General features: G+C 31.5%; 1 protein-coding gene across 2 annotated transcripts in view; it reads left to right on the top strand.

The window, feature by feature from the left end:
• LOC126881925 (THO complex subunit 5 homolog) overlaps positions 1-27,832 on the top strand; it is a 91,016-nt gene that overhangs the window by 6,032 nt on the left and 57,152 nt on the right. The window contains exons 2-4 of one of the 2 annotated variants that reach the window (XM_050646661.1): positions 4,456-4,584; positions 18,624-18,841; positions 25,045-25,129. In XM_050646661.1, coding sequence (XP_050502618.1) covers positions 4,456-4,584; positions 18,624-18,841; positions 25,045-25,129 — 432 coding nt within the window. The remainder of the gene's footprint in view (positions 1-4,455; positions 4,585-18,623; positions 18,842-25,044; positions 25,130-27,832) is intronic. The other variant, XM_050646662.1, reaches the window with a different exon arrangement.

The following is a 27,832-nucleotide window of genomic DNA, read 5'->3' as shown; positions in this document are numbered from 1 at the left end:
ACATTGTTTATAATAGTCATAGATTGGATAATGAAACAAACTGAAGATAAAAAAACAGGTATACAATGGTCACCATTTACAAAACTAGAGGATCTAGAGTTCGCTGACGACATATGTCTCATAACATCAAACAGACAACACATGCAAAACAAAATCACCAGATTGAACAACATAGCAAAAACAACCGGCTTAAAAATAAATCCGAAAAAAACGAAAATACTATCAAATGGGGAAACGAACGGAAACAATATATATTTGGAAGGGAAACAAATAGAAGAAGTAAAAGATTTCTGTTATTTGGGCAGTCTGCTAAACACAACAGGAGGCACAGAAAAGGACATAACACAAAGAATAAGCTTCGCACAAAACGCTTTCAACTCTTTGCGCAAGATATGGGCCTCGACAAACATCAGCAGAAGAACAAAGTTACGATTATTTGAAACTAATGTAAAGTCTGTCCTGTTATATGGAGCAGAAACATGGAAACACCATAAAAAATTCTTTCAGAAAATACAATCCTTCATTAACAGGTGCCTACGTATTATACTGAGGATATTTTGGCCAAACAAAATTACTAATGACGAATTGTGGAGAATAACAAATGAAGAAAGGATAGAACATACAATAAAAAAACGGAAATGGAAGTGGATAGGACACACCTTAAGAAAACCAGCAACAAATATTGCTAGACAAGCTCTACATTACAATGCTCAAGGCAAAAGAAGAATGGGTAGACCATCTTATACGTGGAAAAGAACAATAGAGAAAGAACTCAAAGAAAATAATTTAACATGGAACGATGCAAAAAAGATAGCAAAAAACAGAAGAGAATGGAGAAAACTAGTAAACAAAATTGGACGGAACTCAACAGATGATGCGTGGGACTAGCAACCTCACCATCATTCCTCATGCTACTTGAAACACCGCAAGGTGCCCGTTGCTCCACTTGGAGATGTATGATATATGATGATGAATATATAATTATAAATTAATCTAAGCGCCATCTACACGATAATAATTGTGAAAGTATCCGAAATAAGAAATTAATATTTCATTAATAGAACGTTAAAATGATTAGCAAAATCTTTAAAAAATCGATTACAATTTAATTACTTTTTTGCGTTGTAAATATTAAGCGATAACAATTAAATAATCAATTTAAAAATTACCAGTGAAAGTTGCATTAGTAATCCGCTAGGAGCAGCACCAGCGAAGCTCAGAGCGTATACATATACAGTCAGAAAAATGAACGATAACATCAATCACTTATTTTGTATTTGCTGTCTTTTTCTATAAATAACAAACGTTTGTTATAGAAAAAGATAGCAAATACAAAATAAGTGATTGATGTGATCGTTCATGGGTATTCTTTCATTTTTCCGACTGTAGATGTTTTTTATTTGGATTTTACAAAGTTTTAAGATTAATGGACCTGATAATGGATATGGATATGAACTACAATGAATTGAAGCTGGTGGCTGGTGGGGCATGTTTTAAGGATGATAGATGAAGCCCTGGTCTGAAAATCAATGTTTGAAAAACCTGTGTGATGTAGGCAACAACAACAAGAAAGCAAAAAAATGCTTCATGGATGATGTGGAAGCAGATCTACATGGAATCTGGATCTCCTGGAATGAAAACATGGACAAGCCTTCTTTCTGAGTAGTGAATGTTGAAAGGATTTTTAGAGCTATAAAAATTACAAAAAAGTGACATGTATACCCAGAAGGTTCCTCAGAGCAACAGTGGCCTGAGCCACAAATTAAGCACTTTTAGAGTAATATATCAATAAAAGCAGCAACATTAAATCTTCAGATTAAAAGGGGCCTACACAACCTACCTCTATATTTGGCTAGATGACGATGATGCTACATAATTTGTAGCACCATCACATAAACATAATGGAAATACTAATGCAAAGATTGCATTTATCTCAAAATTAGCCCACTGTTGCTCTGATTGCCTCAAATCAGGGCGCGAGGATATATATATCCACGGATATATATATTATATATATCATGATATAATATCAGTATTTTATTTCATACTAATTTTTACATAAGAAGGTTAAAAAGCGGCAACGTCGCAACTCCGTTGACTTGCCTGCCTTCTAACAGGAATTCAAATCAATCAAGATCAACCAATTCAAATTAAGAACTTTTATTATAAAAGGAGGAATATGGCTCTAGGTTCTTACTGGCTCTAGGATCTAGGCTCATTTGTTGGCAAACTTACTGGACCATCGCTTTTTGGGAGAATGACTTACTGCCGAACAAAAAGAACAGGCTTATGAATATTTAAATTCAATCAACACAGATTTTTTCCGTTTGTAATGGCCCTAACTTCGAAGTCTAAACCTTTTTCCGTCTTTCATGTATGGTCCAAATTTCAAAAAAACATCTCCATTATTATGGTGGAAGTCTGTTCCAATCGCTGAATCTGCTTGGCCTGAAAAACGCATATTTCTCGAACGAATTAACCAATTACAGCAGTAGCCTCAACGGCAGGCATTGAAAGATGCTTTTCAAGCTTTGGACTTGTGCATTCCAAATTACAAAATAATTTAGGAACCGAAAAGGCTGCTAAACTTGTATTCATGTTTAAATATTTAAACAGTTCTTCATACCAAAAACATGACAATTTGGATTGGATTTGGCCTAAACAAGAAACTGAAAGAAGGGAAAATGAAGAGGCAGAATTAAGTCTTGGGTGCTTTACTGGTTTTGATTCAGACACTTCCGATGTTGAACTATCATCTTATTAATTTTCTAAATTTTGATTTTGTTTTTTAAATGTTCAGAATTTTAAGTTATTTTGGAAAAATAGAAATACCTACATGTTTAAGTTATTGTTTTCAATATTTTTAGTTAATTTAGTTGTTACTTGGATACTCGTATCATTTTGTTTTCTGTTTATGTAACATACTACCGTACGCACGTTTATATTTTTGTATTTTTTATTTAATATATCTTTTATATTGTTACATTCTACATTTAGAGTCTTATTTTGGTCAATTTAGTTTCTCTATTGAAATGTTTTCCAAAATATCATAAATATCATATAAATATCACATTTTGGATATATATCGGATATACAGGGTGTAACAAAAATACAGGTCATAAATTTAATCGCATATTTTGGAACCAAAAATAGTTCGATTGAACCTAACTTACCTTAGTACAAATGTGCACGGAAAAAAAGTTACAGCCCTTTGAAGTTACAAAATGAAAATCGATTTTTTCCAATATATCGAAAACTATTAGATATTTTTTATTGAAAATGGACACGTCGTATTCTTATGGCAGTAGTATTTTAAGAAAAAATTATAATGAAATTTGGACGCCCCATAAAAATTTTATGGGGGTTTGGTTCCTTTAAACCCCCCCAAACTTTTGTGTACGTTCCAATTTAATTATCATTGTAGATCCATTAGTTAAACACAAGTTTTTAAAAACTTTTTTGTCTCTTAGTACTTTTTTCAAAAGTCAGTTTTTATCGAGATATTTGAATATTTGTCAAATCCACCACATATTTGTATATGGTAAAGTACGGTTATGGAGACTTGGTAATAATATTAAAAAATTTTTATGATTTACATTTTTAAGTATATTTTGAACCATATTAAAAAAGAAGCCACATCTCGATAAAAGATGCTTTATCAAAAAAATACAAGGAGGCAAAAAAGTTTTTAAAAACACTGTGTTTAACTAATGGTACCGCAGTAATAGTTTAATTGGAACGTACACAAACATTTGGGGGTTTAAAGGAACAAAACCCTCATAAAATTTTTATGTAAACATATTAAAAAAGAAGCCGCAACTCGATAAGAACTGCCTTATCAAAAAAATACTAAGAGGCAAGAAAGTTTTAAAAATATTGAATTTAACTGATGGCACCACAATAATAATTTATTTGGAACGGACACAAAAGTTTGGGGGGTTTAAGGGAACCAAACCCCCATAAAATTTTTATGGGGTGCACAAATTTCACTATAATTTTTCTTTAAGATGTTCTTTCCATAAGAATGCTACATGTCCATTTTCAACAAAAAACCTCTAATAGTTTTCGATATATTCAAAAAAATCGATTTTCATTTTGTAACTTCAAAGGGCTGTAACTTCTTTTGTGTGCATATTTGTACCAAGGTAAGTTAGGTTCATTCGAACTAATTTTGGTCCCAGAATATGTGGTTTAATTTATGACCTGTATTTTTGTTACACCCTATATATCATATATATCCGATATTTTGATATTTATATAAATATCATGGATATTTTGTGCCCTGCCTTAAATATAGTTCTTTCATTATCCTAATGACCTCTTAAAATTGATGGTAAAGTAATAAGAACCGGAAACAAATCCCGGCTGAGCTGGTTCTTCTCTTTTAATTTCAAATTGGATAATCCGTTGTATAGGTTTATTTTTTATTAATTATAAATATATATTTATTTTCAGAAAGTGGCAAATTTTGAAGAAAAAGAATCATTAAATAGTCAAGCATCTTTGGAAGCAAATGTTTATTTTGAGCTTTGTGAAGATATCAGAAATCTTCTTGCCAAAGCAATGAGTTTAAGACAGAAAGATGTAAGTACAAACCTAATAATTTAAAATTTCACCTAACAAAACCTTCATTTAACCAGCACTAACATACTGATCCAAAGCACATACCGCTAATAAAGCAGATGCACAGCTATTATTTGACTTTTAATGAACGTTTGAGAGGGGAATATTTGGTGGCATCTGTGAAAATGCTATACGGAAGAGGAAATAGCGATTGCCTCTTTTACCATTAGGTGTCGAGGATAGTATAATTATAAAATATATAACAAATATCAGGACGTAATACAGTGATGAGCGCTCTAATAACCAGCACAATAGCGCAAAAGATGGAAAACATATTAAATTGTGAGATAAAAAGAAATAAAACTAGTAGAGGTGTTAAAATTAGTGATAGTAACATATACATTGACATTATATTGATTGTTTCCCACCTTTAGACATATCAGAGGAGTATATCAACTAAAACTGTCACTGTGACAGTGGCATTTCTCAAACTCATCCGATACGTCTAAAGGTGGGAAACAATCAATATAATGTCAATTTTTTAGTTACTATTGCTAAATTTAACACCTCTACTAGGTTGATCCCTTTCTATCTCACAACTTAAAATATGTTTTCCATCTTTTGCTGGTTATTAGTCCGCTCATCACTGTATAGTAATTGGCATCAGTTGTCAATAGGGCTTTTCATCGATTGTCATTTGTTTCGAGCTTCTGTCATATGTTGTATAATCTGTGTATAATGTTAATATACACGGATTATACGACATTTGACAGAAGCTCGAAACAAATGACTGTGAATGAAAAGCCCTATGGATAAACGTTGTCAGAACAAATTTGAATAGGGCTTTTCATTCACAGTCATTTGTTTCGAGCTTCTGTCATATCTCGTATAATCCGTGTATATTAATACCATACACAAATTATTCAACATATGACAGAAGCTCGAAACAAATGACAATCGATGAAAAGCCCTATAGTGGACAAATGAAAACAACCTCTATGAAATATTTTTGGATATTGATTTTAATTATATTACTTATAAAGATGTCGCATGGGCTTAACACCTTGAATATTTGCTTAGAAATATTTGTTAGTTTGATAATACATCACTTGTTTACTGTTTTTATTGAAGTTATCCATAATTTTAGCTTAAAATATGTTTATTTTGACTTTTCTATTTACACTCCAGAAATTGTTCTCAAAATACAAATTGAAAGGTCAAAATAAACATATTTTAAACTAAACTTATGATTAATTCCCAGTAAAAATAGTAAATCACAGGTCCCTTCCAAATAACTAAAGGACTAAAACAGGGAGATGGGCTGGCAGAGACTCTCTTTAATATATGTATGGAATATTTCATAAAAAAATGTCAGTAAACCCAAAAGATTTATTGTTTAATAAGTATGTACATATAACCAGATTGTAATGTATGCAGATGATGTAAACTTGATGGGAAGAACCGTAAGAGACATCACAGAACTTTATGTTGAGCTTGAAGAAAATGCGAAAGAAATAGGGCTAGCCATCAACATAAATAAAACTAAAGCTCTAATATAAACAAGGAACCAACAAAACTTGCAGAATTTAACAGTAGACAACGCTAACATAGAAGGAGTAAAACAGCTCACATACCTGGGTGTACAGATAACTGAGGATGGCAGCGAGGAGGAGGAAATACAGAAACAGATGATGCTTGCTAACAAAGCATACTTCTCTCTATCGCAGGTGTTTGGATCCAAAGGGAAGTAAAATTTAAAATATATAAGACCATCATACAACCAATAGCAACATATGGCTTAGAAACATGGATCATGACTGAAAAGACTTCTTAAGACTTAATCTTATTAATACTTTTGAAAGAAATATATTAAGGAGGACATGGGGACTCATTTGTGATAATGGAGAATAAGGTTCAACCACTAGTTATAGCAATATTACAAAGAACCTTCTATAGAAAATTAAACAAAAATACAAAGACTGCGCTGGGCAGGTCACCTTATAAGAATGGATAACGACAGAACACCTACTAGAACGCTTAGCGGAACTATGGTGGCAAGTTGTCCAGTAGGAAGGCCAAGAAAGAAGTGGATAGACAAAGTGAGAACCGACGCTAAAGAGACATTGAAGGTGGACAACTGGAGGAGAGCAGGCAGGGACAGAGATACTTGAAGGCGGATGCTGGGAGAGACCAGGGCCCGACTTGGGCTGTAGCGTCATAAGAGAGAAAAATAGTAAATTGTATTAAGGTCGTAGATGCAAAATTTCGGCTCTTATGCTTTTTAACCTTTAACTACCCGCGCATCAAGTTATAACATAACTACACGCGTGGCGTACTTTGTACGCCACAAGAAAATACACTTAAAAACAGCGGGTTTGTTTAATTTTTTTTTGAAAAAATACACTTAGTTGTTTGTTATAAACCTTATTCGGCATCAGTGAATACTTGGAGTTCCTTTTCAGTAAGCCAATTGGGATTTATAACTGGAATCATGGAATAACTGGATTCCATGATAAATAAAATTACTAATAAAAATTTTTTTAATGTGATTTTTTACAGGAGAAAAAGTATTGTTTACAAAGAAAAATATATTTTTTGCCATAATGACTAAAAAACAATTAAAATATGTACTTATATTACGACTTATAGTAATATAATCCTGGGGTATATTGTCCACCACAGGAAACAACAAATAATAAAATGTAAATTACGATCTTTCCAGAACGCCGATTATAACGAAACTAAAACCAAATTGTAAAGCACATTCCAGTGATAGGTTAGAGAGATAAGCAAGGTCAAAAATTAAATTTTTAAATATATTTCCAGTAGAATTCTTATATCTGGCGTACAAAGTACGCCAGCGCGTGTAGTTAAAGGTTAAATGGGTAGACCAAAGCTGAGGTGGATGGACGGGGTAACGCAAGATGCCGAGAAGATCGGAGTCGGCAACTGGAAAATGCAAGCAAGGGACAGAACAGAATGGCGTAGAAAGCTTGAGAAGGTCGAGGCCCTCTAAGGGCTGTAACACCAAGATGATGATGATGCTTTTTAAATGCATTCATTTTTTCGAATTCTGAGAAAACTAATAAGTATTTTTGAAAAGTTTAAACGCAGTATGAAAAATTACATTATTACCGAGCGCCGAAAGTCCCTGAAAACTTCTATAATTTTATTTTAAAAGGCCACATTAGTGCGGCATCAATATTAGCTCGGGAGATAGTATCACACCCTTTTTCGAAAGTTCTGCGAAACTTTGGCAACAGTGCGTCGGCGGTATTTGACAGTATCTAAGATGAAGGTTCAATTTTGTGACAATATACTCATAGACGTGCTAAATGGAAGTAATAGAAATCAATTTTATTATTAGTAAATAAATATTTATAAAAATAAACCAAGCTCTACTTATAAGTTTTACTATAAACATATATACAGGGTGATTGATTAGTGGGGTAAAGCTCAATAGATCCGCTATAGTAATATATAGCAATAAAAATTAATAACAAAAATTGTAGCCAACTTTGAGCTTCACATTACAAAATTAGTTAGAATGTTACAGGGTGTTCGATAACACAGTGGCAGACCAAACTTATGTTTTCTTAAATGGAACACCCTATATTTTATTTTATATTCAAAATACTGTTAACTTCTCCATCATAAAAATATAAAGGTTTGTTATGTTATACAGGGTATTTACAAAGTTATAACCAATTTTATATGAAAATCGTAACAAGTTCGACTACCTGTATAAATAAAAATAAGCAAAACAACAATGGTTTACTAATGCCATATTTTTTAACGTATTGTCAAAATTTTCAAGAATGGTCGATATTGCCAATTTTCTTTATATCAAATACAGGGTGAGTAAAAACGCAAGTACATTATTTTCTCAGTAATTTTAAATGGAACACCCTATATTTTATATCACTATTGAAAAGTACCATTACCGTACTTTAATTTTTAGATAACATTCCCTATGGCTAAATTTATTAGTTTTCGAGATATTTTCATTTTTCAATGGACCAGTAGCGTGGCCACCCAAATCACCAGAATTTAATAAACTGGACTGATTTTTTTGGGGTTACGTTAATAATGAAGTTTATAAAATACCTCCAATAACAAGGGATGAGATGAAAAATAGAATACAAAGTGTATTTCGATGTGTTAGATAATAATTCGATGTAATAGATAGCAATAAAAATTAATAACAAAAATTGTAGCCAACTTTGAGCTTCACATTACAAAATTAGTTAGAATGTTACAGGGTGTTCGATAACACAGTGGCAGACCTAACTTATGTTTTTTTAAATGGAACACCCTATATTTTATTTTATATTCGAAATTCTGTTAACTTCTCCATCACAAAAATATAAAGGTTTGTAATGTTATACATGGTATTTACAAAGTTATAACCAATTTTGTATGAAAATCGTAACAAGTTCAACTCCCTGTATAAATAAAAATAAACACAACAGCAATGGTTTATTGATGCCATATTTTTCTGTATATTGTCAAAATTTTCAAAAATGATTGATATTGCTAATTTTCTTTATATCAAATACAGGGTGAGTCAAAACGCAAGTACATTATTTTCTCGGTAATTTTAAATGGAACACCCTGTATTTTATATCACTATTGGAAAGTACCATTAGCGCACTTTAATTTTTAGGTAACATTCCCTATGTCTAAATTTATTAGTTTTCGAGATATTTTCATTTTTTAATGGACCAGTAGCGTGGCCAACCAGATCACCAGAATTTAATAAACTGGACTGATTTTTTTGGGGTTACCTTAGTAATGAAGATTATAAAATACCACCAACAACAAGGGATGAGATGAAAAATAGAATACAAAGTGTATTTCGATGTATTAATTTACAAATGCTTCGTTTTTAGGCGTGCATAAAAAATGTGTTAGGAGGTAATTTTGAACACCTTATGTAATTAAATATTAAAGAAATTTTATTAAAAGTAGCTTTAAATTTTTTCAAACATGTTTTTTTTTTTTTGCAAAATGTATTACTGATAAATTATTTTTTGTTCTTTATTTGTTACATTGTTACATTTACATTCAAAACTAGTGTTTTAATTGTCTTCACAAACTATTGTATTTTGTGTTTGTGTGTGTGTTTTTTAAATTTATTACTATTTATTACTAATAAATTATTTTTCTTTCTTTATTTGTTACATTTACATACAAAAGTGGACTTTAATTGTTTCAAAAATGTTGCATGTTGTGGTTGTGTTTGTTTTAGTAAAATGTATTACTAATAAATTATTTTTCTTTCTTTATTTGCTACATTATTACATTGATTACCGGATTGATAATCAGTAATCATCAATTGTCAATTCAGTCATGGCTTACTTTAAAATTTGAAAAATTTAGACACCTAAAAGAATTTCCTCTGAAAAATGAAAATATCTCGAAAACTGATAAATTTGGATATAGGGAATTTTATATAAAAATTAAAGTACGATAATGGTACCTTTCAATAGTGATATAAAATACAGGGTGTTCCATTTAAAATTACTGAGAAAACAATGTACTTGCGTTTTGACTCACCATGTATTTGATATAAAGAAAATTAGCAATGTCAATAATTTTTGAAAATTTTGACAATAAATTAAAAAATAATGCATTAAAAACCATTGCTATTCTGCTTATTTTTATTAATACAGGGAGTTGAAGTTATTACGATTTTCATATAAAATTGGTTATAACTTTGTAAATACCCTGTATAACATAATAAACCTTTATATTTTTGTGATGGAGAAGGTAGCAGGATTTCGAATATAAAATAAAATATAGGGTATTCTATTAAAAAAAAACATAAGTTTGGTCTGCCACTGTGTTATCGAACACCCTGTAGCATTCTAACGAATTTTGTACAGTCTAGTTTTAGTTCTCGTGTGAGTCGGACGTATCAATAGCCGGTGCTGACGAGTAATCTAAGCGCTTTACTAATACGAATAATAAGTATCGATAATTATTCAAATAATATATAGACTAATAACTCGCGTTTTTGTTTCTATTTTTTAATTAAATGAGTGCGGACACGGGCGGTAAACCGCCCCCTGAACCTGATGGACCTCCCAATACCACCCTTAGTAGTCCAGATGTTGAAATGGAATCCCCTAGCAATTTTAAAGGTTTTAGTAAGGCTGAACTCAACCAAACTGTAAGTACTTCCGATCCTATTAAATCTAACGATGACAAACAAAAAGAAATTTTTAAGTATACCATAAATGACCGTGGACCGTTCCATATATATGTTGAAAATAAAGATAGCGATCTTAAAGGTAAACTTAATGCATTAAAAATTGGTGACATTATTCTTACAAAATTCCCAGAATTAGATAATAAAATAATTAGTATCGATACAATTGGCAGAAATAAATTAAGAATTAAATTTACGGATTCTAAAAACGCTAATTACCTTATCGACAAGAAAGACGATCCGGTTTTTGTTAAAAACAATTTGGATGTTTATATACCTAAATTTATTATTATTAGACAAGGTGTTATACGGGATGTCTCAACAGAATTCTCCGATGAATATCTTAAAAACAAAATTAAAAAATTCGAAATAAATTCTAATTTTGAGGTAGTAAACGTTTCTAGAATAAATAGAAAAACGGTTACCGATGATAAAATAAATTATGTTCCTACTAAATCGTGTGTAGTAAGCTTTAAAACACAAGTACTTCCAAAATACGTTACTATAAATAAGGTGTTGAAAGAAATTGAACCATATCAACAAAAAGTCCTGCTTTGTTTCAACTGTTTGCGATTTGGCCACCAGGGGAAGCATTGTAGGAGTAACCCCCGTTGTAACAATTGCCAGAAAGACCATAATACAAAAGAGTGTCAGGAAACAACATTAACCCCAAAATGTTTTAGTTGTATGGGAGACCACTTCACAACAAATCTTAAGTCATGTCCAGAATTCAAAAGACAGAAATTAATTAAAGAATGCATGACTAATAGTAATATTAATTACCATGATGCCAACAAACAAATTCCCCGCAAATCTTATGCAGACGTAACATCAAATAACATAATTAAAGATTCTCATCAACAAAATTTGCCTTCTTCTAATTACCCTCTTGTTAACCAAAGTTTAAATAGCTCTTCTGTTACTCGTCCATTCACATTTTCGGCCAATAGTAATCATAATAAATATACAGTCGTCAAATCTTCTAAAGGCAGCAAAAGGCAGAGACCAAATAGTCCTGTCTTGACACAGTCAGATCCAGAATACACATTTAACTTTAGACAATCAGGAACTAATATTCCAATTATAAATAGTCCTTCATATAAAAATAATTTAAATTCAAATTCTCACACGCTACAAACAGAGTCAAACTCTGATATTTTAGATATAATTTTTACTATTGTTACCGAACTTTTTAAAAATTTTAGGGAAACTAATAATCCCAATGTTACTAAACAAGACTTACAGCAAATATTAATTAGTAAACAATTATTAAACGTGCACAATATACCAACTACTTCGTCGTCTTCTCAGCTATAAACAAACTCAACATTTTACAGTGGAACTGCAGATCTGCAGTTGGCAATAAAGAAAACTTAGAATATCTCTTAAATACAACAGAAACTACCATAGCAGCTTTGTCAGAGACCTGGTTCAAACAGGAAAGGTTTTATAACTTCCAAGGTTATAATATTGTTCGGTCAGATCGTATGGATGGCTACGGTGGGGTAGCCATACTAGTAAAATCCAATAGATTATTTTCAGAAGTCGTAGTACAGAAACCAGCAAGAATGATGTGTACATGCATCGAAGTGAAACTTCTACCTAATAACAAAGCAGTGTACATATTGTCAATATACATTAAACCAAAGACTCGGATAGAAGTAAGAGAATGGATACAATTTTTCGAAAACTTACCACGACCTTTTATAATTGCTGGAGATTTCAACGCTCATCATCTTTCTTGGGGTTGTGAGTTTAATGATGTCTATGGTGTTTCTTTGCTCAATGCTATTAATCACTGCAATCTTGTGTATCTCAATGATGGTGCACCCACACTTGTTACGTCAGGTAGAAAAAGTGCCATTGATCTGTCTATTTGTACGCAAGACATAGTACATTTAATATCTTGGTCAGTCATACAGGATCCTCATGGATCCAATCACCTTCCTATATATATGAAGTTTAATAACTCTGACTCAGGCTTACAAACCTATGGTCCAGTTCACAACATATGGGTTCTTAAAAGAGCCAACTGGAATCTGTACACGACAACACTAGAGGAAATGAGCACCGCATGTAACTACAACAATTTCATAGACACGATAAACTCAGCTGCAAACATTTGTATCCCGAAAAGAACAATAATAAGAAATAAGTACTGGAAGCACAAACCAAAACAATGGTGGAATGAGACCTGCAACAACATTGCTCATAGGAGAAAAGAAGCTTTCAGATTATGGAAAGAAAACCCAAACATACAAAATTTACTTGAATTCAAACGAGTTGATGCCATCGCAAAAAAAACATTCAAAGAAACAAAAAGAATTCAGTGGAGGAAATATGTTGAGAGCCTAAATCAGACAACTCCCATCACTGAAGTATGGAAAAAGGTAAATAGTTTTAAGAATCGTAAGCAGCAGAATAAGTTACCTATTGATCTGGAAGCGAATTGGATAGAAGAATTCCATGCCACAATCTCACCAGATTGGGCAAAAGAATGCATAGAATACAATCAGTTATCTTTAAAAACTGTTCCCAGAAACAACTTGTACTTACTTGAACGTTTTGAGATGTGGGAATTAGAAAGATCGTTGAAACTATCTAATAATACTTCACCAGGCGAGGACAATATAACTTACTCCATGCTGTTTCACCTCCCATTTAAACATAAAAAGTCTCTGTTAGAAATCTATAATAGTATCTGGACTGGTGCAAGTCCTATTCCGGATAGCTGGAAGAACTATATAATATTACCTATTAAAAAGAAAGACAAACCGCTAGACCTCTCAAGTTCGTACAGACCTATATCCCTGGCATCTTGTATTCTTAAAACTCTGGAAAGAATAATAAAGAATCGATTAGAACAATGGCTAGAATTTGAACACATCTTACCAAACTCACAATATGGTTTCCGGAAATGTAGGTCCACTCTCGAAGCTATTACTGTTCTCGTTACAGATATACTGACAGGATATACAATAAAAAAACATACAGCTGCAGTTTTTATTGACCTTTCCTCGGCTTTTGATAACGTAAATTTAAACATTTTGTACCATAAGCTGGCATCAATAGGAATACCTCATGAAATATGTTCATTTTTAATTTCACTATACTCCGATAGACGACTTTCACTAAAATTAAACCAAAATCTTCAAGGATCCCGAACATCGAATTTAGGACTCCCTCAAGGCAGCATACTCAGCCCGCTACTTTTTATACTATATACAATGGACTTCGAAGTAAATTTGAATAACGTGAATATGATACAGTTTGCTGATGATATAGTTATCTACACCAACGGTACTACTATTTCAAATTGTCAGAACATTTTAAACACAAACCTATGGTCAGTTAAGCACTGGTTAGATTCAAACAACTTAATTCTTTCTGAAAAAAAATCTGAAGTGTGTATTTTTACTAAAAAAAGGGACATAACTCAAGTACAGTTACAACTGGGACCATATCTTCTTCCAGTCAAAAATTGTGTTAAATACCTTGGACTCTATTTAGACAGAAAATTACTGTGGAAAGATACCATCCACCATGCAATAAAAAAAACCGAGAACGCTATGAATATTTTGAGAGCATTCTGCCATACCAAATGGGGAGCAGATCCAAATACCGCTTTACTGTTCTATAAAACAATGGTTAGAAGTATATTAGACTATGGCAGTCACCTATATGGAACAGCAGCACATACTCACCGAAACAAAATAGAGACCCAGAAAAACACAAGTTTGAGAATATGTCTTGGTTATCTTAAATCTACCCCAATAAATATTATAGAAGTCGAATCTGTAGAACCTCCACTATCTTTCAGAAGGCAGCTAATTAGTCATAAATTTATGGCTAAAGCCATATCCAAAGAAGCCAGCTATCTTCGTAACATTCACGACCTCACTGTCCTAGTACTCACCCATCCATATTGGCACTCAAAAGCTACTCCACTCCTAGTAAACAGCTATACCACACTGGCACAAATCTCTAACTCCCTGTCTATCAACAAAACTATACCTATCTACACCGAACCTCCCCATGTTTTCTTTTCAAAACATATAAAAACATACTACCTGGACCCAAAAGAAAACTTTCTAGAAACCATTAATGGAAGATGGCCTGAACACCAATACATATATACTGACGGATCCAAGATGAATGGAAAAGTAGGCTGTGCCTTTTATGACGCAAACTCTTCCCAATATTACAAGTTCAAGCTACCAGATGAGTGTTCCATATATACCGCCGAAACAATTGCCATAGCAAATGCATTTAGATACGTCCAGTCGAGAAACACACAGAATCATGTTATATTCACTGACAGTAAAAGTGCAGTTGACCGAATAACAAACTTGAAATCATCGAAAAACCTTACTAACATAGAGGCAGAAATATTAAAACTGAACTTTGAAGCAACAAAACAAAGGAAAACAATAACTGTAGTGTGGATTAAAGGGCACTCAGGAATAAAAGGTAATGATGCAGTGGATACACTAGCCAAATCAGCCACTGACACAGGCTACCATCTAACCACCAATATTGTTCCATATACAGATCTTACCTCCAAGTTTACTTCACATTTAAAACAATTGTGGCAGCAAGAATATAATTCATCAGTCACAGGGCTTAACTATGTCGGCCACCAAAATAACATACCATTGAAAAGCTGGTTTCATGAATTAACCAAACGAAACTTCATTGTTACAATAAACAGAATAAGATCTAATCATGCTATGACTCCTTTGTACAAATATAAAATAGGACTGGATGAAAACCCATATTGTCCATGTGGAGAAGTTGGTGATATGAACCATGTAATCCTAGAATGTTCAAGAAATAAGAAGAGCATAGAATCATTTTTCGAAGAAATGGTAAATCTCAAATTCTGTTTGCCAACCAGTCTAAATTGTATAATTTTTAGTAATAATATTAACTTATATCAATGTTTGTATAATCATTTAATTCGTTGCAAAATGAAATTGTAAAAAACTAACACCATTGTAAGCAATTCTGCGATACAAAATATTATTGTAAGTGTGTTCACGAAAAAATTAACATAAAAAAAAAAATTATAAAAAAAAAAGTTAAAAAAAAAGTAAAATAATGATAAACAAATAAAAAAAAAAACAAAAAAAACAATGAAAAAAAAAAGGAAATAAAACTAAACAAAATACTACATAAATAAAGCATTAAAAAAAACAAAAATATAATTAAAAAAAAATAAAAAAAAAATATACATATAAAAAATGCACTAAACAGAAACACACATTTTACTAACACAATAACATTTATCCTAGGGTGTGAGAATTTGAAAAATCAATTTATTTATATTGGATCAAAAAAAAATGCTCCCTTTATATTTCATAAATAAAAAATAAGTCTGGCTAATTGGTTCATGCCAAAGCCAATTATAAAAAAATAAAAAAAAAACGAATTTTGTAATGTGATTAAAGTTGGCTACAATAGCAACTTTGCTATCTATTACTATAGCGGATCTATTGAGCTTTACACTACTATAGTGCGGCAGATTCGTGCAAATATTATAAGAATTGTGCATTTAACGATAGAAGCATATAATTTGTATCACATATACTACACATATAAAGGTTCAAATATAGATATGAGGCCATCTCATATTATGCCTTTTACAAGAATGGCGGGGATTCAAAATGGCTACTATACATATGTGACTAATAGCATGATAACTTTTGAACAAGACTTCAGATTTCAACCAAATTTGGAATATAGGTTCTTTTTTTGATGTATAAGATCGAGGTCTTGAACTGGAAGAATCGGTTTACCAGAAGTTGTGTTTTTCCTGGTTTTTATGTAAAAATATGTTGTTTATTTTTCAATTATTTCACCCTGTATGTTTTAATTTTTCAAAGAGTTAATACGGCCATTAAAAAGAGCGTAAAAATATTTTTTAGGAAATATTTTTAATTTTTGAGTTATGTTAATTACCATTTAGTAAGTGCCAAACGTATCTTCACATGTACCTATATGCGGCAGATTCGTGCAAATATTATAAGAATTATTGTGCATTTAATGGTAGAAGCATATAATTTGGACCACATATACTACACATGTAGAGGTTCAAATTTAGATACGAGGCCATCTCAGTTTTGTTGCTTTTACAAAAATGGCGGGCATTCAAAATGGCGACTATACATATGTGACTTATAGCACGATAACTTTTGAACGAGATGTCAGATTTCAACCAAATTTGGTATATAGGTTCTTTTTTTGATGAGTAATATCGAGGTCTTGAACCGGAAGAATCGGTTTACCAGAATTTGTGTTTTTACTGTTTTTTTATGTAAAAATATGTTGTTTCTTTTTCAATTCTTTCACCCTGTATGTATTAATTTTTCAAAAAGGTGATACCGGCGTTGAAAAGAGCGTAAAAATATTTTTTAGGAAATATTTTGAACTCTTTAGTTATATTAATTACCATTTAATACATGCATAACGTATCTTCACATGTAGGTACCTATGTGCGGCAGATTCGTGCAAATAATAATATAAGAATTATTGTGCATTTAATGGTAGAAGCATATAATTTGGACCACACATACTACACATACAAAGATTCAAATTTAGATATGAGGCCATCTCAGATTTAGTCTTACAAAAATGGCGGGCATTCAAAATGAATCTGCCGCCCATAGGTACATGTGAACATACGTTATGCATTTATTAAATGGTAATTAACACAACTGAAAAGCTCAAAATATTTCCTAAAAAATATATTTACGCCCTTTTCAATGGCATTATTACCTTTTTGAAAAGTTTATATATACAGGGTGAAAGAATTGAAAAAGAAACAACATATTTTTACATAAAAAACAGTAAAAACACAAATTCTGGTAAACTGATTCTTCCGGTTCAAGATCTCGATATTGTTCATCAAAAAAATAACCTATATTCCAAATTTGGTTGAAATCTGACGTTTCGTTTAAAAGTTATCGTGCTATAAGTCACATATGTATAGTCGCCATTTTGAATGCCCGCCATTTTTGTAAAAGGAACAAAAACTGAGATGGCCTCGTATCTAAATTTGAACCTTTATATGTGTAGTATATGTGGTCCAAATTATATGCTTCTACCATTAAATGCGCAATAATTCTTATAATATTTGCACGAATCTGCCGCATATAGGTACATGTGAAGATACGTTTTGCATTTATTAAATTGTAATTAACATAACTAAAAAGTTAAAAAAATATTTCCTAAAAACTATTTTTACGCTCTTTTCAATAGCGGTATTAACTTTTTGAAAAATTAATACATACAGGGTGAAAGAATTGAAAAAAAAACAGCATATTTTTACATAAAAACCAGGAAAAGCACAACTTCTGGTAAACCGATTCTTCCGGTTCAAGACCTCGATCTTATACATCAAAAAAAGAACCTGTATCCCAAATTTGGTTGAAATCTGAAGTCTTGTTCAAAAGTTATCGTGCTATTAGTCACCATGTAAAGTCGCCATTTTGAATCCCCGCCATTTTGAATCCCCGCCATTTTTGTAAAAGGCAAAATCTGAGATGGCCTCATATCTAAATTTGAACCTTTATATGTGCAGTATATGTGGTCCCAATTATATACTTCTATCATTAAATGCACAATTGTTTCACATATCGGCTGCACTACTAATAAATCACCCTATATCAAATAGTTTAGTCGTAAGAAATGAACGACAGATCTCAATTGGCTCTAACTTCCAACTTGAAAAGTATTGACTTAGTGAAACAACTCTAAAGAACAAACGTTGCTTAGAATTTACAACAAAAACCGTCAGTAAGTGAACTAATAAATATAATAATTGTTTTTTTTTATTATTTTTCAGAAGAAATCTAATGAAATAAAAGATATTCACGCAGAAATAGTTGTCAAAATGTGTATGGTGAAAAAACTGAACAGAACTGACAAGATTAGGCATGTGCATGGAAAGGAAACCCTAACTACAGAAAAACAGAAATGTGACAGCATCAAGTTGACGTATCAGAACTTGGTGTATGAACGTCACCATTTGGTGACAGAAACTAACAAGTGTTTAGCTTTTAGGTAATTACACAGTTCTTTTTATTTTTAATTATCTCCATTAAGTAAATTCGGCTTCATCGGCTTTGCAGAGTTTCTTTTATATTCGAACGATAGTAATACCTCTAGGCCAGGGTAATAAGGCAAAAATATACCCTGTTCGTGACACAGGGTACTGAAGCGTTTTTTTGACAGGTAATACCTATAAGAACAAATTGTTACTATTTCCTGCGTAGGATCTGGCGGCCATTTTTGTTTATAAATAACTTAGTGTCAAAAACGGCCTTTTTCCTTTTTTATTTTTAAAATGGAAACAGTGAAACATATGGTTTTTTAGTATACACATCTTCAAGAGCATGAAAAAAGCTTTAAAATGGTGTATTACAAAGTTTGATATACTCATTTATGTTAATATAATTGCGAAAAAAGGTCGAAAGTGCAAAAAAATTAATTTCGCAATAGTAAAAATTAGTGCACAGCTTTGAAATTTTCGTCAAATGAGGGTTCTTTGGTGCTTAATATGTGACAAAAATTTCAAAGCGATTCATTCAATGGTCTAAATTTTATTCAAATTGTTTATCCCAGAGAGCTTTTCTTTGCAATAACATAAGCCAGAAGAAAATGATATTAGAATAATTCTACAGGTGTCAAAATGAAAGAGCATGAGCTAAATTTTCAAATTGGTTAAAAACGGTGAATAAAACATGCATTTATTAGTAATAAATAATTATGTAAAAGTATCGTCAATTTTTCTTTATAAACTTTTTGCATAATTTTTTTCAAGAAAATCTATATTTTACCGTGTTTTAGGTGCACAACTATAATACTCACTAGTGTTTAGTGTTGTGTATATAATAATTGATAAAAAGTTGTAATAAATATATATAATTTATTATTAACTATTTAGATAGGGAATAAGCCACTATATTGAAAAAATAATTTTATTAATGTTTCCACGCATAAATCGGGTGTCGTTGTCAAAATACAAAATACTACTAAATTAAACAAAAATGTTGTTGCTAAGTAAAAAAATTCTTCTAATAATTTATTTAATCTGACTCATTTATATTGGCAATTCAGACGTATATTATACATTTTAAAGTAGAAGACGTTAAAATGATATCGCCAATATTTATGAGTTGCGTTCCTGGGACGACTTTACTTTATAATAAACGTTAATAAAATTATTTTTTAAATTTAATTGTGGCTTATTTCCCATCTAAATAGTTAATCATAAAAATGCCACAAGAAAATAGCTTCGGAACAACATATAATTTATTATATAAAAAAATAAAAAGTTTATAAGGAAAAATTGACGATACTTTTGTATAATTATTTATTACTAATAAATGCATTTTTTTTTATTCATTTTTTAAACCAATTTGAAAATTTAGCTCATGCTTTTTACTTGACACCTGTAGAATGGTTCTAACATCATTTTTTTCTGACTTCGTTATTGCAAAAAAAGCTCTCTGGGATAAACAATTTGAATTATATTTAAACAATTGGATGAATCGCTTTAAATTTTTTTTCACATATTAAGAGTAAACAGTAGCGATCTACAGGTAGCAACAAAATATAACTTCGGGAGGTAGTATAATAAACTTTGACAACAGTGGTAATCTTTGACATTATCTAAGATTAATATTTTGACAATATCATAGTCGCGCGAAATGGAAGTAATAGAAAACGATTTTATTATTAATAAATAGATATTTATAAAAATAAACCAAAATGGGTGAAAATTTTATGTTAAGATAGGTATTTAGAAAGGTATTTGCATGAAATATCTAATAATAAAACAATAATAAATAATCATTTTTTGTTGTGAAGCGAAACACATTTCGATTTTCGCATAATTTTGGCACGGTTTTTAATGGACTTTTTCTTGGAAGGTTTCACTTTATTTTTCGTTTGATTTACTTTTTCCATTTTGTTAAACTATTGATAATATTTTTAGAATAAAAAATCCTCCTAAATCTTTATATACTCGCATTAGAATTCGAAATATTTTTACGTAAAATATACTTACCTACCTACATATAACTAAAACTCACAATTAACAACAATCTATTCTTTCAAAGAGGCCAACAACTACAACAACAACAAATATATAATAAATTAACTATCAATAAACACTACTTTCCTATGAAACAACAAAAACGAATTCTTAAATTAACACACTACTGCACTGAACAGATATCGATAAAGATGACAGAACAGATTAGAGAAAATCTGACGCAGGTTTGTCAAAATGACAGTGATAATTTCTCTATGTTGCCTAATTAGTTATTTAGTTATAATATGTTCGATTTCTTGTTAGAAATAAAAAATTTTAGTAGTTCCAATATTACACAAAATCTAGGCATGAGATAAAAAAGTTTATTTGAAGAAAGTTTATTTTTTTTCTTCTTAATGGCGGTACAGGCTCCTTTTTCAATATTTTATCTAGTTATAGAGTAATTTCCACGTACTAACATATTTCTGAAAGTGGGCTCTGTACCGCCATTCTTTATTATATTACGAATATGTGTGCCAAATATCTCGACAAAATATTCAAAATTAGAGCCGCAATCTTGGAGCGCGTTTGTTGCTACCTGTTGATCGCTACTGTATCCTCTTAAGCACCAAAGATCCCTCATTTGACAAAAATTTCAAAGCTGTGTATTAATTTTTACAATAGTTATTGCAAAATTATTTTTTTTGGAATTTAGACCTTTTTTTCGCAATTATATTAACAATAAATGAGTATACCAAACTTTGTAACACGCCATTTTAGCTTTTTCTATGCTATTGAAGATATGTGTTCTAAAAAAACCATAAGTTTCACCATAGGTTTCATTTATTTGAAAAAAAAAAAGGAAAAAAGGCAAAGCAGCTTATTTTTCTTTACTTCATGGTGTTGAGTATTTCTTCTTCATCTTTCTTAATGTTTACGTGTTGTGTCCATGATATATTCCACATTTTTCGATAACTCTTGCTAAATGTTTTTTTATTTGCGTCCGTAAATGTCTCACTCCATATAAATGGACAGCATACGTAGCGTCTTAATACTCTAGTTCTAATTTTTTTTCAGTTTTCCATTGCATAATATTGCTTTTATCTTATTGAAAGCTTCTGGCCATCTCCATGCGTCGTTTTAATTCATTGCAGAGGTCCCATTGTCCATTTAGCTCACATACCAAGTAATTGTAAACTAGAATTCAAACAATTAGGAATGCACGTCATAGACTTAATGACATCATAACCCACTGGTACAAACTTAACGGCAAACAAATTCAACAAATTTTTACTCATATACTAGTTTTTTCGCTACCGTTAAGTTCGGCAGGACAGTGCTGTTTCCAAATAAAAAACATTACCAGAGAACGGCAGTTCTCGTCAGTGGCGCACAATACCCCTACATGCGACACTATATATACACGAAATTTTCGATTTTCTAAATCTGACTGACTTGAAAATCGGACCAAATCCCACCTTAAAGTTTAGGAAAAGACTCGCCCATTCATATGTCAAATCTCCATTTTGGTCCAAGGATGTGGATTCTACGGTCCTTCCTATTTATGGTCTGTTTTTCGTTCTCGTCCCCAAAAATTTCAAAAATTTAAGTCCGACCTTTGAGGCTTCTGATAGTACTGATCATTATGTTTCCAACGCATGTCTAATTTTGAAAATCGATTGTACCATTCAAAAGTTACCGAGCTCAAAAGTATGACTCAATTTTTATTTAAAAAGGGAAAAATATTTGTGGATATGTATGTATGTATGTATGTATGTGTGTGGAAAAGTTACACCGATCTGAATTTTTCTTTTTGTATTTCAAGAGAGCGTCGAGATAAGCTTTCAAATTGTGCATAAGCAGTTAGGATCAGACATACACACGGCTCACTATAGCCGAAAAACTAAACTTTGAAAATTTTGGTTTTTTGATAATTACTCAAAATTTCAACCTACGAATTACGCCAATAACTGAGCGTTTGTAGGAGGACTCTAGACGCGTCTAACGGTGTATACCTCATCTGCGAAAATTCGAATTTTTAAGTTATAGGCTTCATAAGTATGATCAATTCTATTTCTTAAGGGGGAAACGGTTTTTCAGGTTCAATAATTCCTGTAATACCTTCACTTGACAATACGTTTCAAACTCATGTTTAATGATCAAAATCGGTTAACCCGTTCAGAAGTAATCGAGCTCCAAAAGTATAATTCATTTAACCATTATCGCCGAAATTGTTTATGTAGTTGTAGTGGTTACGACGCTAAGATTGATCTTGAAATCCTAGTTCATTTGCCGGCCATAATTATTAGGATGGCTGGGATATGAACTCGGATTGTCTTATCACATGTCTCGTGTCGTAAGTACTAGATTATTTAGGAGAGAAAGCATCAAAGGCGACCATTTATAACGCTTAACGTGTAATCGAGAAATATTACATTAAAAGTTAAATTTTAACTTCATACATTTAATTTATAAAAATCTTTGAAAAACTCCTGATACAAGAATAAAAAACCGCTAAACGCCGTAAAAATGAGTGGCGCATACAATATTCCAGCTACAAAAGAGCTGATATACTGAATTCTGAATTCGCTCTATCGAGATTCACTTTGACACTGACGTTAGTAATTTCTTTTTTGGGAAGTTCAGTTGTCAGAAGTGACTGGAAATTACTACACAACCAACGCACCTGCTCATAGCCAATATTATTAATAGTAAACAGACATAAAAATAACATAAACCTTACGCCAATTAATAATTATTTATTTACACCATTATAATGTATTGATAACAAATGAGAAAATTATTTATTGTACAAAATAAAAATATTTTGTAGAAATAAACTCCACAAAATTTTATGAGATTAGTAGACACTCCCACTATTTCTAATAATTCTTCTTTTTTTAATGAAAGATTAAGTTGATTTTAGCAGTTAATAGTGTGAGGTAGGAATTTTTGTGTTGTATGTTTCCTATTCCGAATGTGTCAAAGTGAATTTCGGTAGAGCGAATTCAGTATATGAGTATTACGTGGCGCGAAAATGTAATTTCATTTCGATGGAAAATAAAATTCTAGTTCTATTTTGAAAGATTTTTTCCATAAATTTTGACAAATTTGAAGTAAAACGCGCGACAAAAGGCCTCAAAATGCAAACTGTATCAAAGTTACTCTTTTGTGGAATTTTAGCATATATTATGGAAAAAATCTTTCAAAATAAATTTCACGTAATACTCATATCGGCTCTTTTGTAGCTGGAATATTGTATGCGCCACTCATTTTTACTGCGTGTAGCGGTTTTTTATTCTTGTATTTATTTACCAAAGCTTCTGCAGCCTACATTGTTTCTCTTTGTCTTTAAGATAATCTTTAAGTGTCAAACTGACATTGTCCGATATAAGTTTATGTAAGATGTTTGTTTGTTAATTTTTTTCTTCTTCTTTTATGACTTTTGTGAGCTGTGCCCATTCAGCCAGCAACATTTCTTAAAATTAACACATAACTAAACCTACCATACAATAAGTATATTACTATAGGGAGGGATAGGGAAGGGAAAGGGTTAAAAAATAAACTGTCATTAAAATAAACTAAATAAATAAAATAAAATTTGAAAACAATAATTTGGCATTATAGTTAACCTCCAATATTATGACAGACGTCAGTTACAATTTTCAATGTCACCAAACCTAATAATGACGTCATATATAATCGTCACCACTTCTAGCCAATAAAATGCTCGCTGTAATAGGAATGGCATGTCAAAAAAATCTTATTATTCCCTATATATTTTTTCAAATTTAGAATATGACAACAAGGGGAAAATTACGTGCATTCTTTATTGTTTGACTTCTAGTTTATCTGGGTACTTTCTCTAAAGCTTTCTCTTTAACATAGATTCTTTCGTCTTCAATCTTGTTCTTACTGAGAATCATGATTTTTGTTTTTATTTGTGTTCAGAGCCATGCCATACCTCTCGCAATATTGCGTAGTGCGATCAACCAAAATTTGCAGACCTTCTATGCTGCCCTGAAGGAGTATTGTATCCTCTGCATATCTGAGATTATTCATTGGTGTTCCATTAATTGATATGTCTTCATTGATGTCTTTTGGTGCCTCTTTAAACATATCTACTGAGCACATATTAAAAAGTAGAGCAGATAGTACACATCCTTGTCTTACTCCTCTTTTTATAGGTTTTATAGATAATTTAATATGTTAGTTACTTATATTTTAGATCTAAAGATGAAGACATAGAACTTGTACCGTTTGAAGAATTTATGAGAGAAGCACCAGAATCATTGTCCTCGAAATTTTCTTCAGTGAGTATAAACATACATATTTTTGTTTAAATGTATTAGTAGTTAATTTAGACAAAGAAGGTAAAATTACTCAAAAGGAGAAACAAGTATAAGCCACGAACTAACCCATTTATATATATACAGTAACCGCCACCCGAGTAGATAGGTATACTCCTTCTCAGAGGCATCTTTCAGTACGTCACTAGTGATAGGTCCATGATACATACACTTTTATAATATTTATTCCAGTTGTTGATAGATGGCGCTATAATCGGAAAAAAGTTTTAGGTATTTACCCATTATTTACCTATTACATATCTATACGACTATAATTTAAACTTCTTCTCAGTCTTTCAGTGTGTCATTAATGAGGTAATATATGATTTTAAGAATTTGGAGAATTTTAGTGGAGCATTTTAGTTAAATCTGACAGTTGTCAGAATCGTAATCGTAATTTAGTATAAACACAAATCAATGGTGTTTATTTCATTTATAAAAAGGAACATTCTTTGATTTGTATAGGTTTATAAATTGTACAGATTTTAGTCGTATAGATAATACATAAATCATTTTTTGTTCGATTATAGCGCCATCTATCAACAACTAGAATAAATGTTTTAATGACTTTAATCACGGACGTACCTTTTTTCTGTCAGTTCCAACTTAATGCGTTAGAAAGAAATCGAAAAACTGTGACGCACTGAAAGAAGGAGCATACATAGAAACATTGAGCTATTACAGTCCTGGGCCCTTCACTTGTTGCAAAGTTTATTTTTATGTCTAGCGACGTTTAGAACGCCGGAAAATGTATAGAAACTGAATATTAACATAGAAAGTTGATAAATAATAGATCAGCTGTATTTGACGTTTATAGTTGTCATTTTTTTAAAGTTGTAAAAGTTTTAAAGTATTCTGATATTCTTGGTGTTTGAATGAAGTTATTTTAAAGCAGAGTAACAATACTATTAATTAATGTATTTTTTGTATGGAGAAACAATTTTGAATAGTTTCTTGACAGTAATATGACAGGGATGAAAGTCGCATCTGAGAACGGATCGGATTAGCCCATAAGCATAGCAATTTGGCATGTATTTAGTAGCATGGCGCTTACTGTATATATATATATATATATATATATATATATATATATATATATATATATATATATATATATATATATATATATATATATATACAGATTCGGCACTTTTTTAACTACCCTATGGGTTATTCAGTGTGTGGAACAAAGATAATACTTAATTGTTTGAATGCGAGTGACACAATCCACTCATGTTGTGGATCGTCTCCCCACTCCAGTCAAGTAACGAGTCTGACAATTCGACAGTGTTGCTATATTTCTATTATATCATTCCTTCTAAAATATTAGTCGGATATTGAATGTAAAATAATATTTAAATCCGTTACAGTTTACTGTCGAATGAAAATTAATATTGTCCCAACAAAACTTAAATGAAGTAGTCATGTAATTGTTATTTTTTAAACGATTCCATCAATTACTTGATTAATTAACACAGAACACTCACTTTACAAATTGATGAGTGACAACAGCGCAACTTTACTAGACAGACAGCAATATTCCCCTCATTTCCCTAAAAGGCTAGGCGGGGCTTATGATTTGCTTCTATTTTTCGTATTTTCGTGTTCAACAGGTCGAATTTCAGATTTCAGGTTCTATTGTTTACATTTACAAGCTGTTGTCACATAAGGTTGAAAATTAAAAAATAATTAACATGCCAAACTTTTATAAACGAGAAGAAAAGATCCAAATGATAAAATGGTATTATGTGGGACATTCTATTCTGACAATAATACATTTATTTATTGGTGATTTTGAAAATCGCCCAATTCCAACAAAAAAAAAAAACAGTTCGGTCAATAATTAAAAATTTCGAAAATTTTGGTTGCATAAATAACTGTAGAAAATGTCGTCCTGCGAATCAACCACGACCGAAAGTAATTTCTGTCGAACGCGAAGCTCGCGAAATGCAAGTCTGCTTAGCTGCTGAAGAAAAGCCTTGTTCGAGCAGACAAATTGCGGACGAAGTTGACCTAAAGGAGAGCACTGTGAGGAACATTTTAAAGCGAAATGGATACAAGTGCTATAAAGTTCAAACCACACAAGAACTTTTCCCAGACCATCATTTTAAACGTATGCAATTTTGTCAAGCTATTATTGAGAAGTCGAATGTCGACAATAACTTTTTAAAAAATATTGTGTTTACCGATGAATCTTCATTCACCATCCACAGACGTCATAATCCATCTGTCGTCCGCTATTGGTCTAGGAAAAATAAACGATTGAGTATTGCTGTGCGAACACAATACCCAAAAAAATTAAATGTGTGGACTGGACTTTATAGCGATCATATAATTGGTCCATTTTTTATTATGGGAAATCTGAATGGACGTAAGTACCTAGAATTATTGCAAAATCAGATTATACACGCAATTCGAAACGTCGCGCCCAACTTCGACGATGTCTGGTTTCAACAGGATGGTTGCCCAGCACACAATTCAGCCGCAGTCAGAAATTATTTGGAACAAACATTCCCGGGACGATTAATTTCTACTCGAGGGACAATAGAATGGCCCCCTAGATCACCAGACTTAGCACCTTTAGATTTTTATTTCTGGGGTATGCTAAAATCCAAAATATATCAGCATGAATTTGAACGAGCGACCACTTTAGCAGAATTACAACAA

This window comes from Diabrotica virgifera, chromosome 3, assembly GCF_917563875.1.
Source record: "Diabrotica virgifera virgifera chromosome 3, PGI_DIABVI_V3a".
NCBI classification, from domain to species: domain Eukaryota; kingdom Metazoa; phylum Arthropoda; class Insecta; order Coleoptera; family Chrysomelidae; genus Diabrotica; species Diabrotica virgifera.
This window is presented reverse-complemented; position numbering and strand designations above follow the sequence as displayed.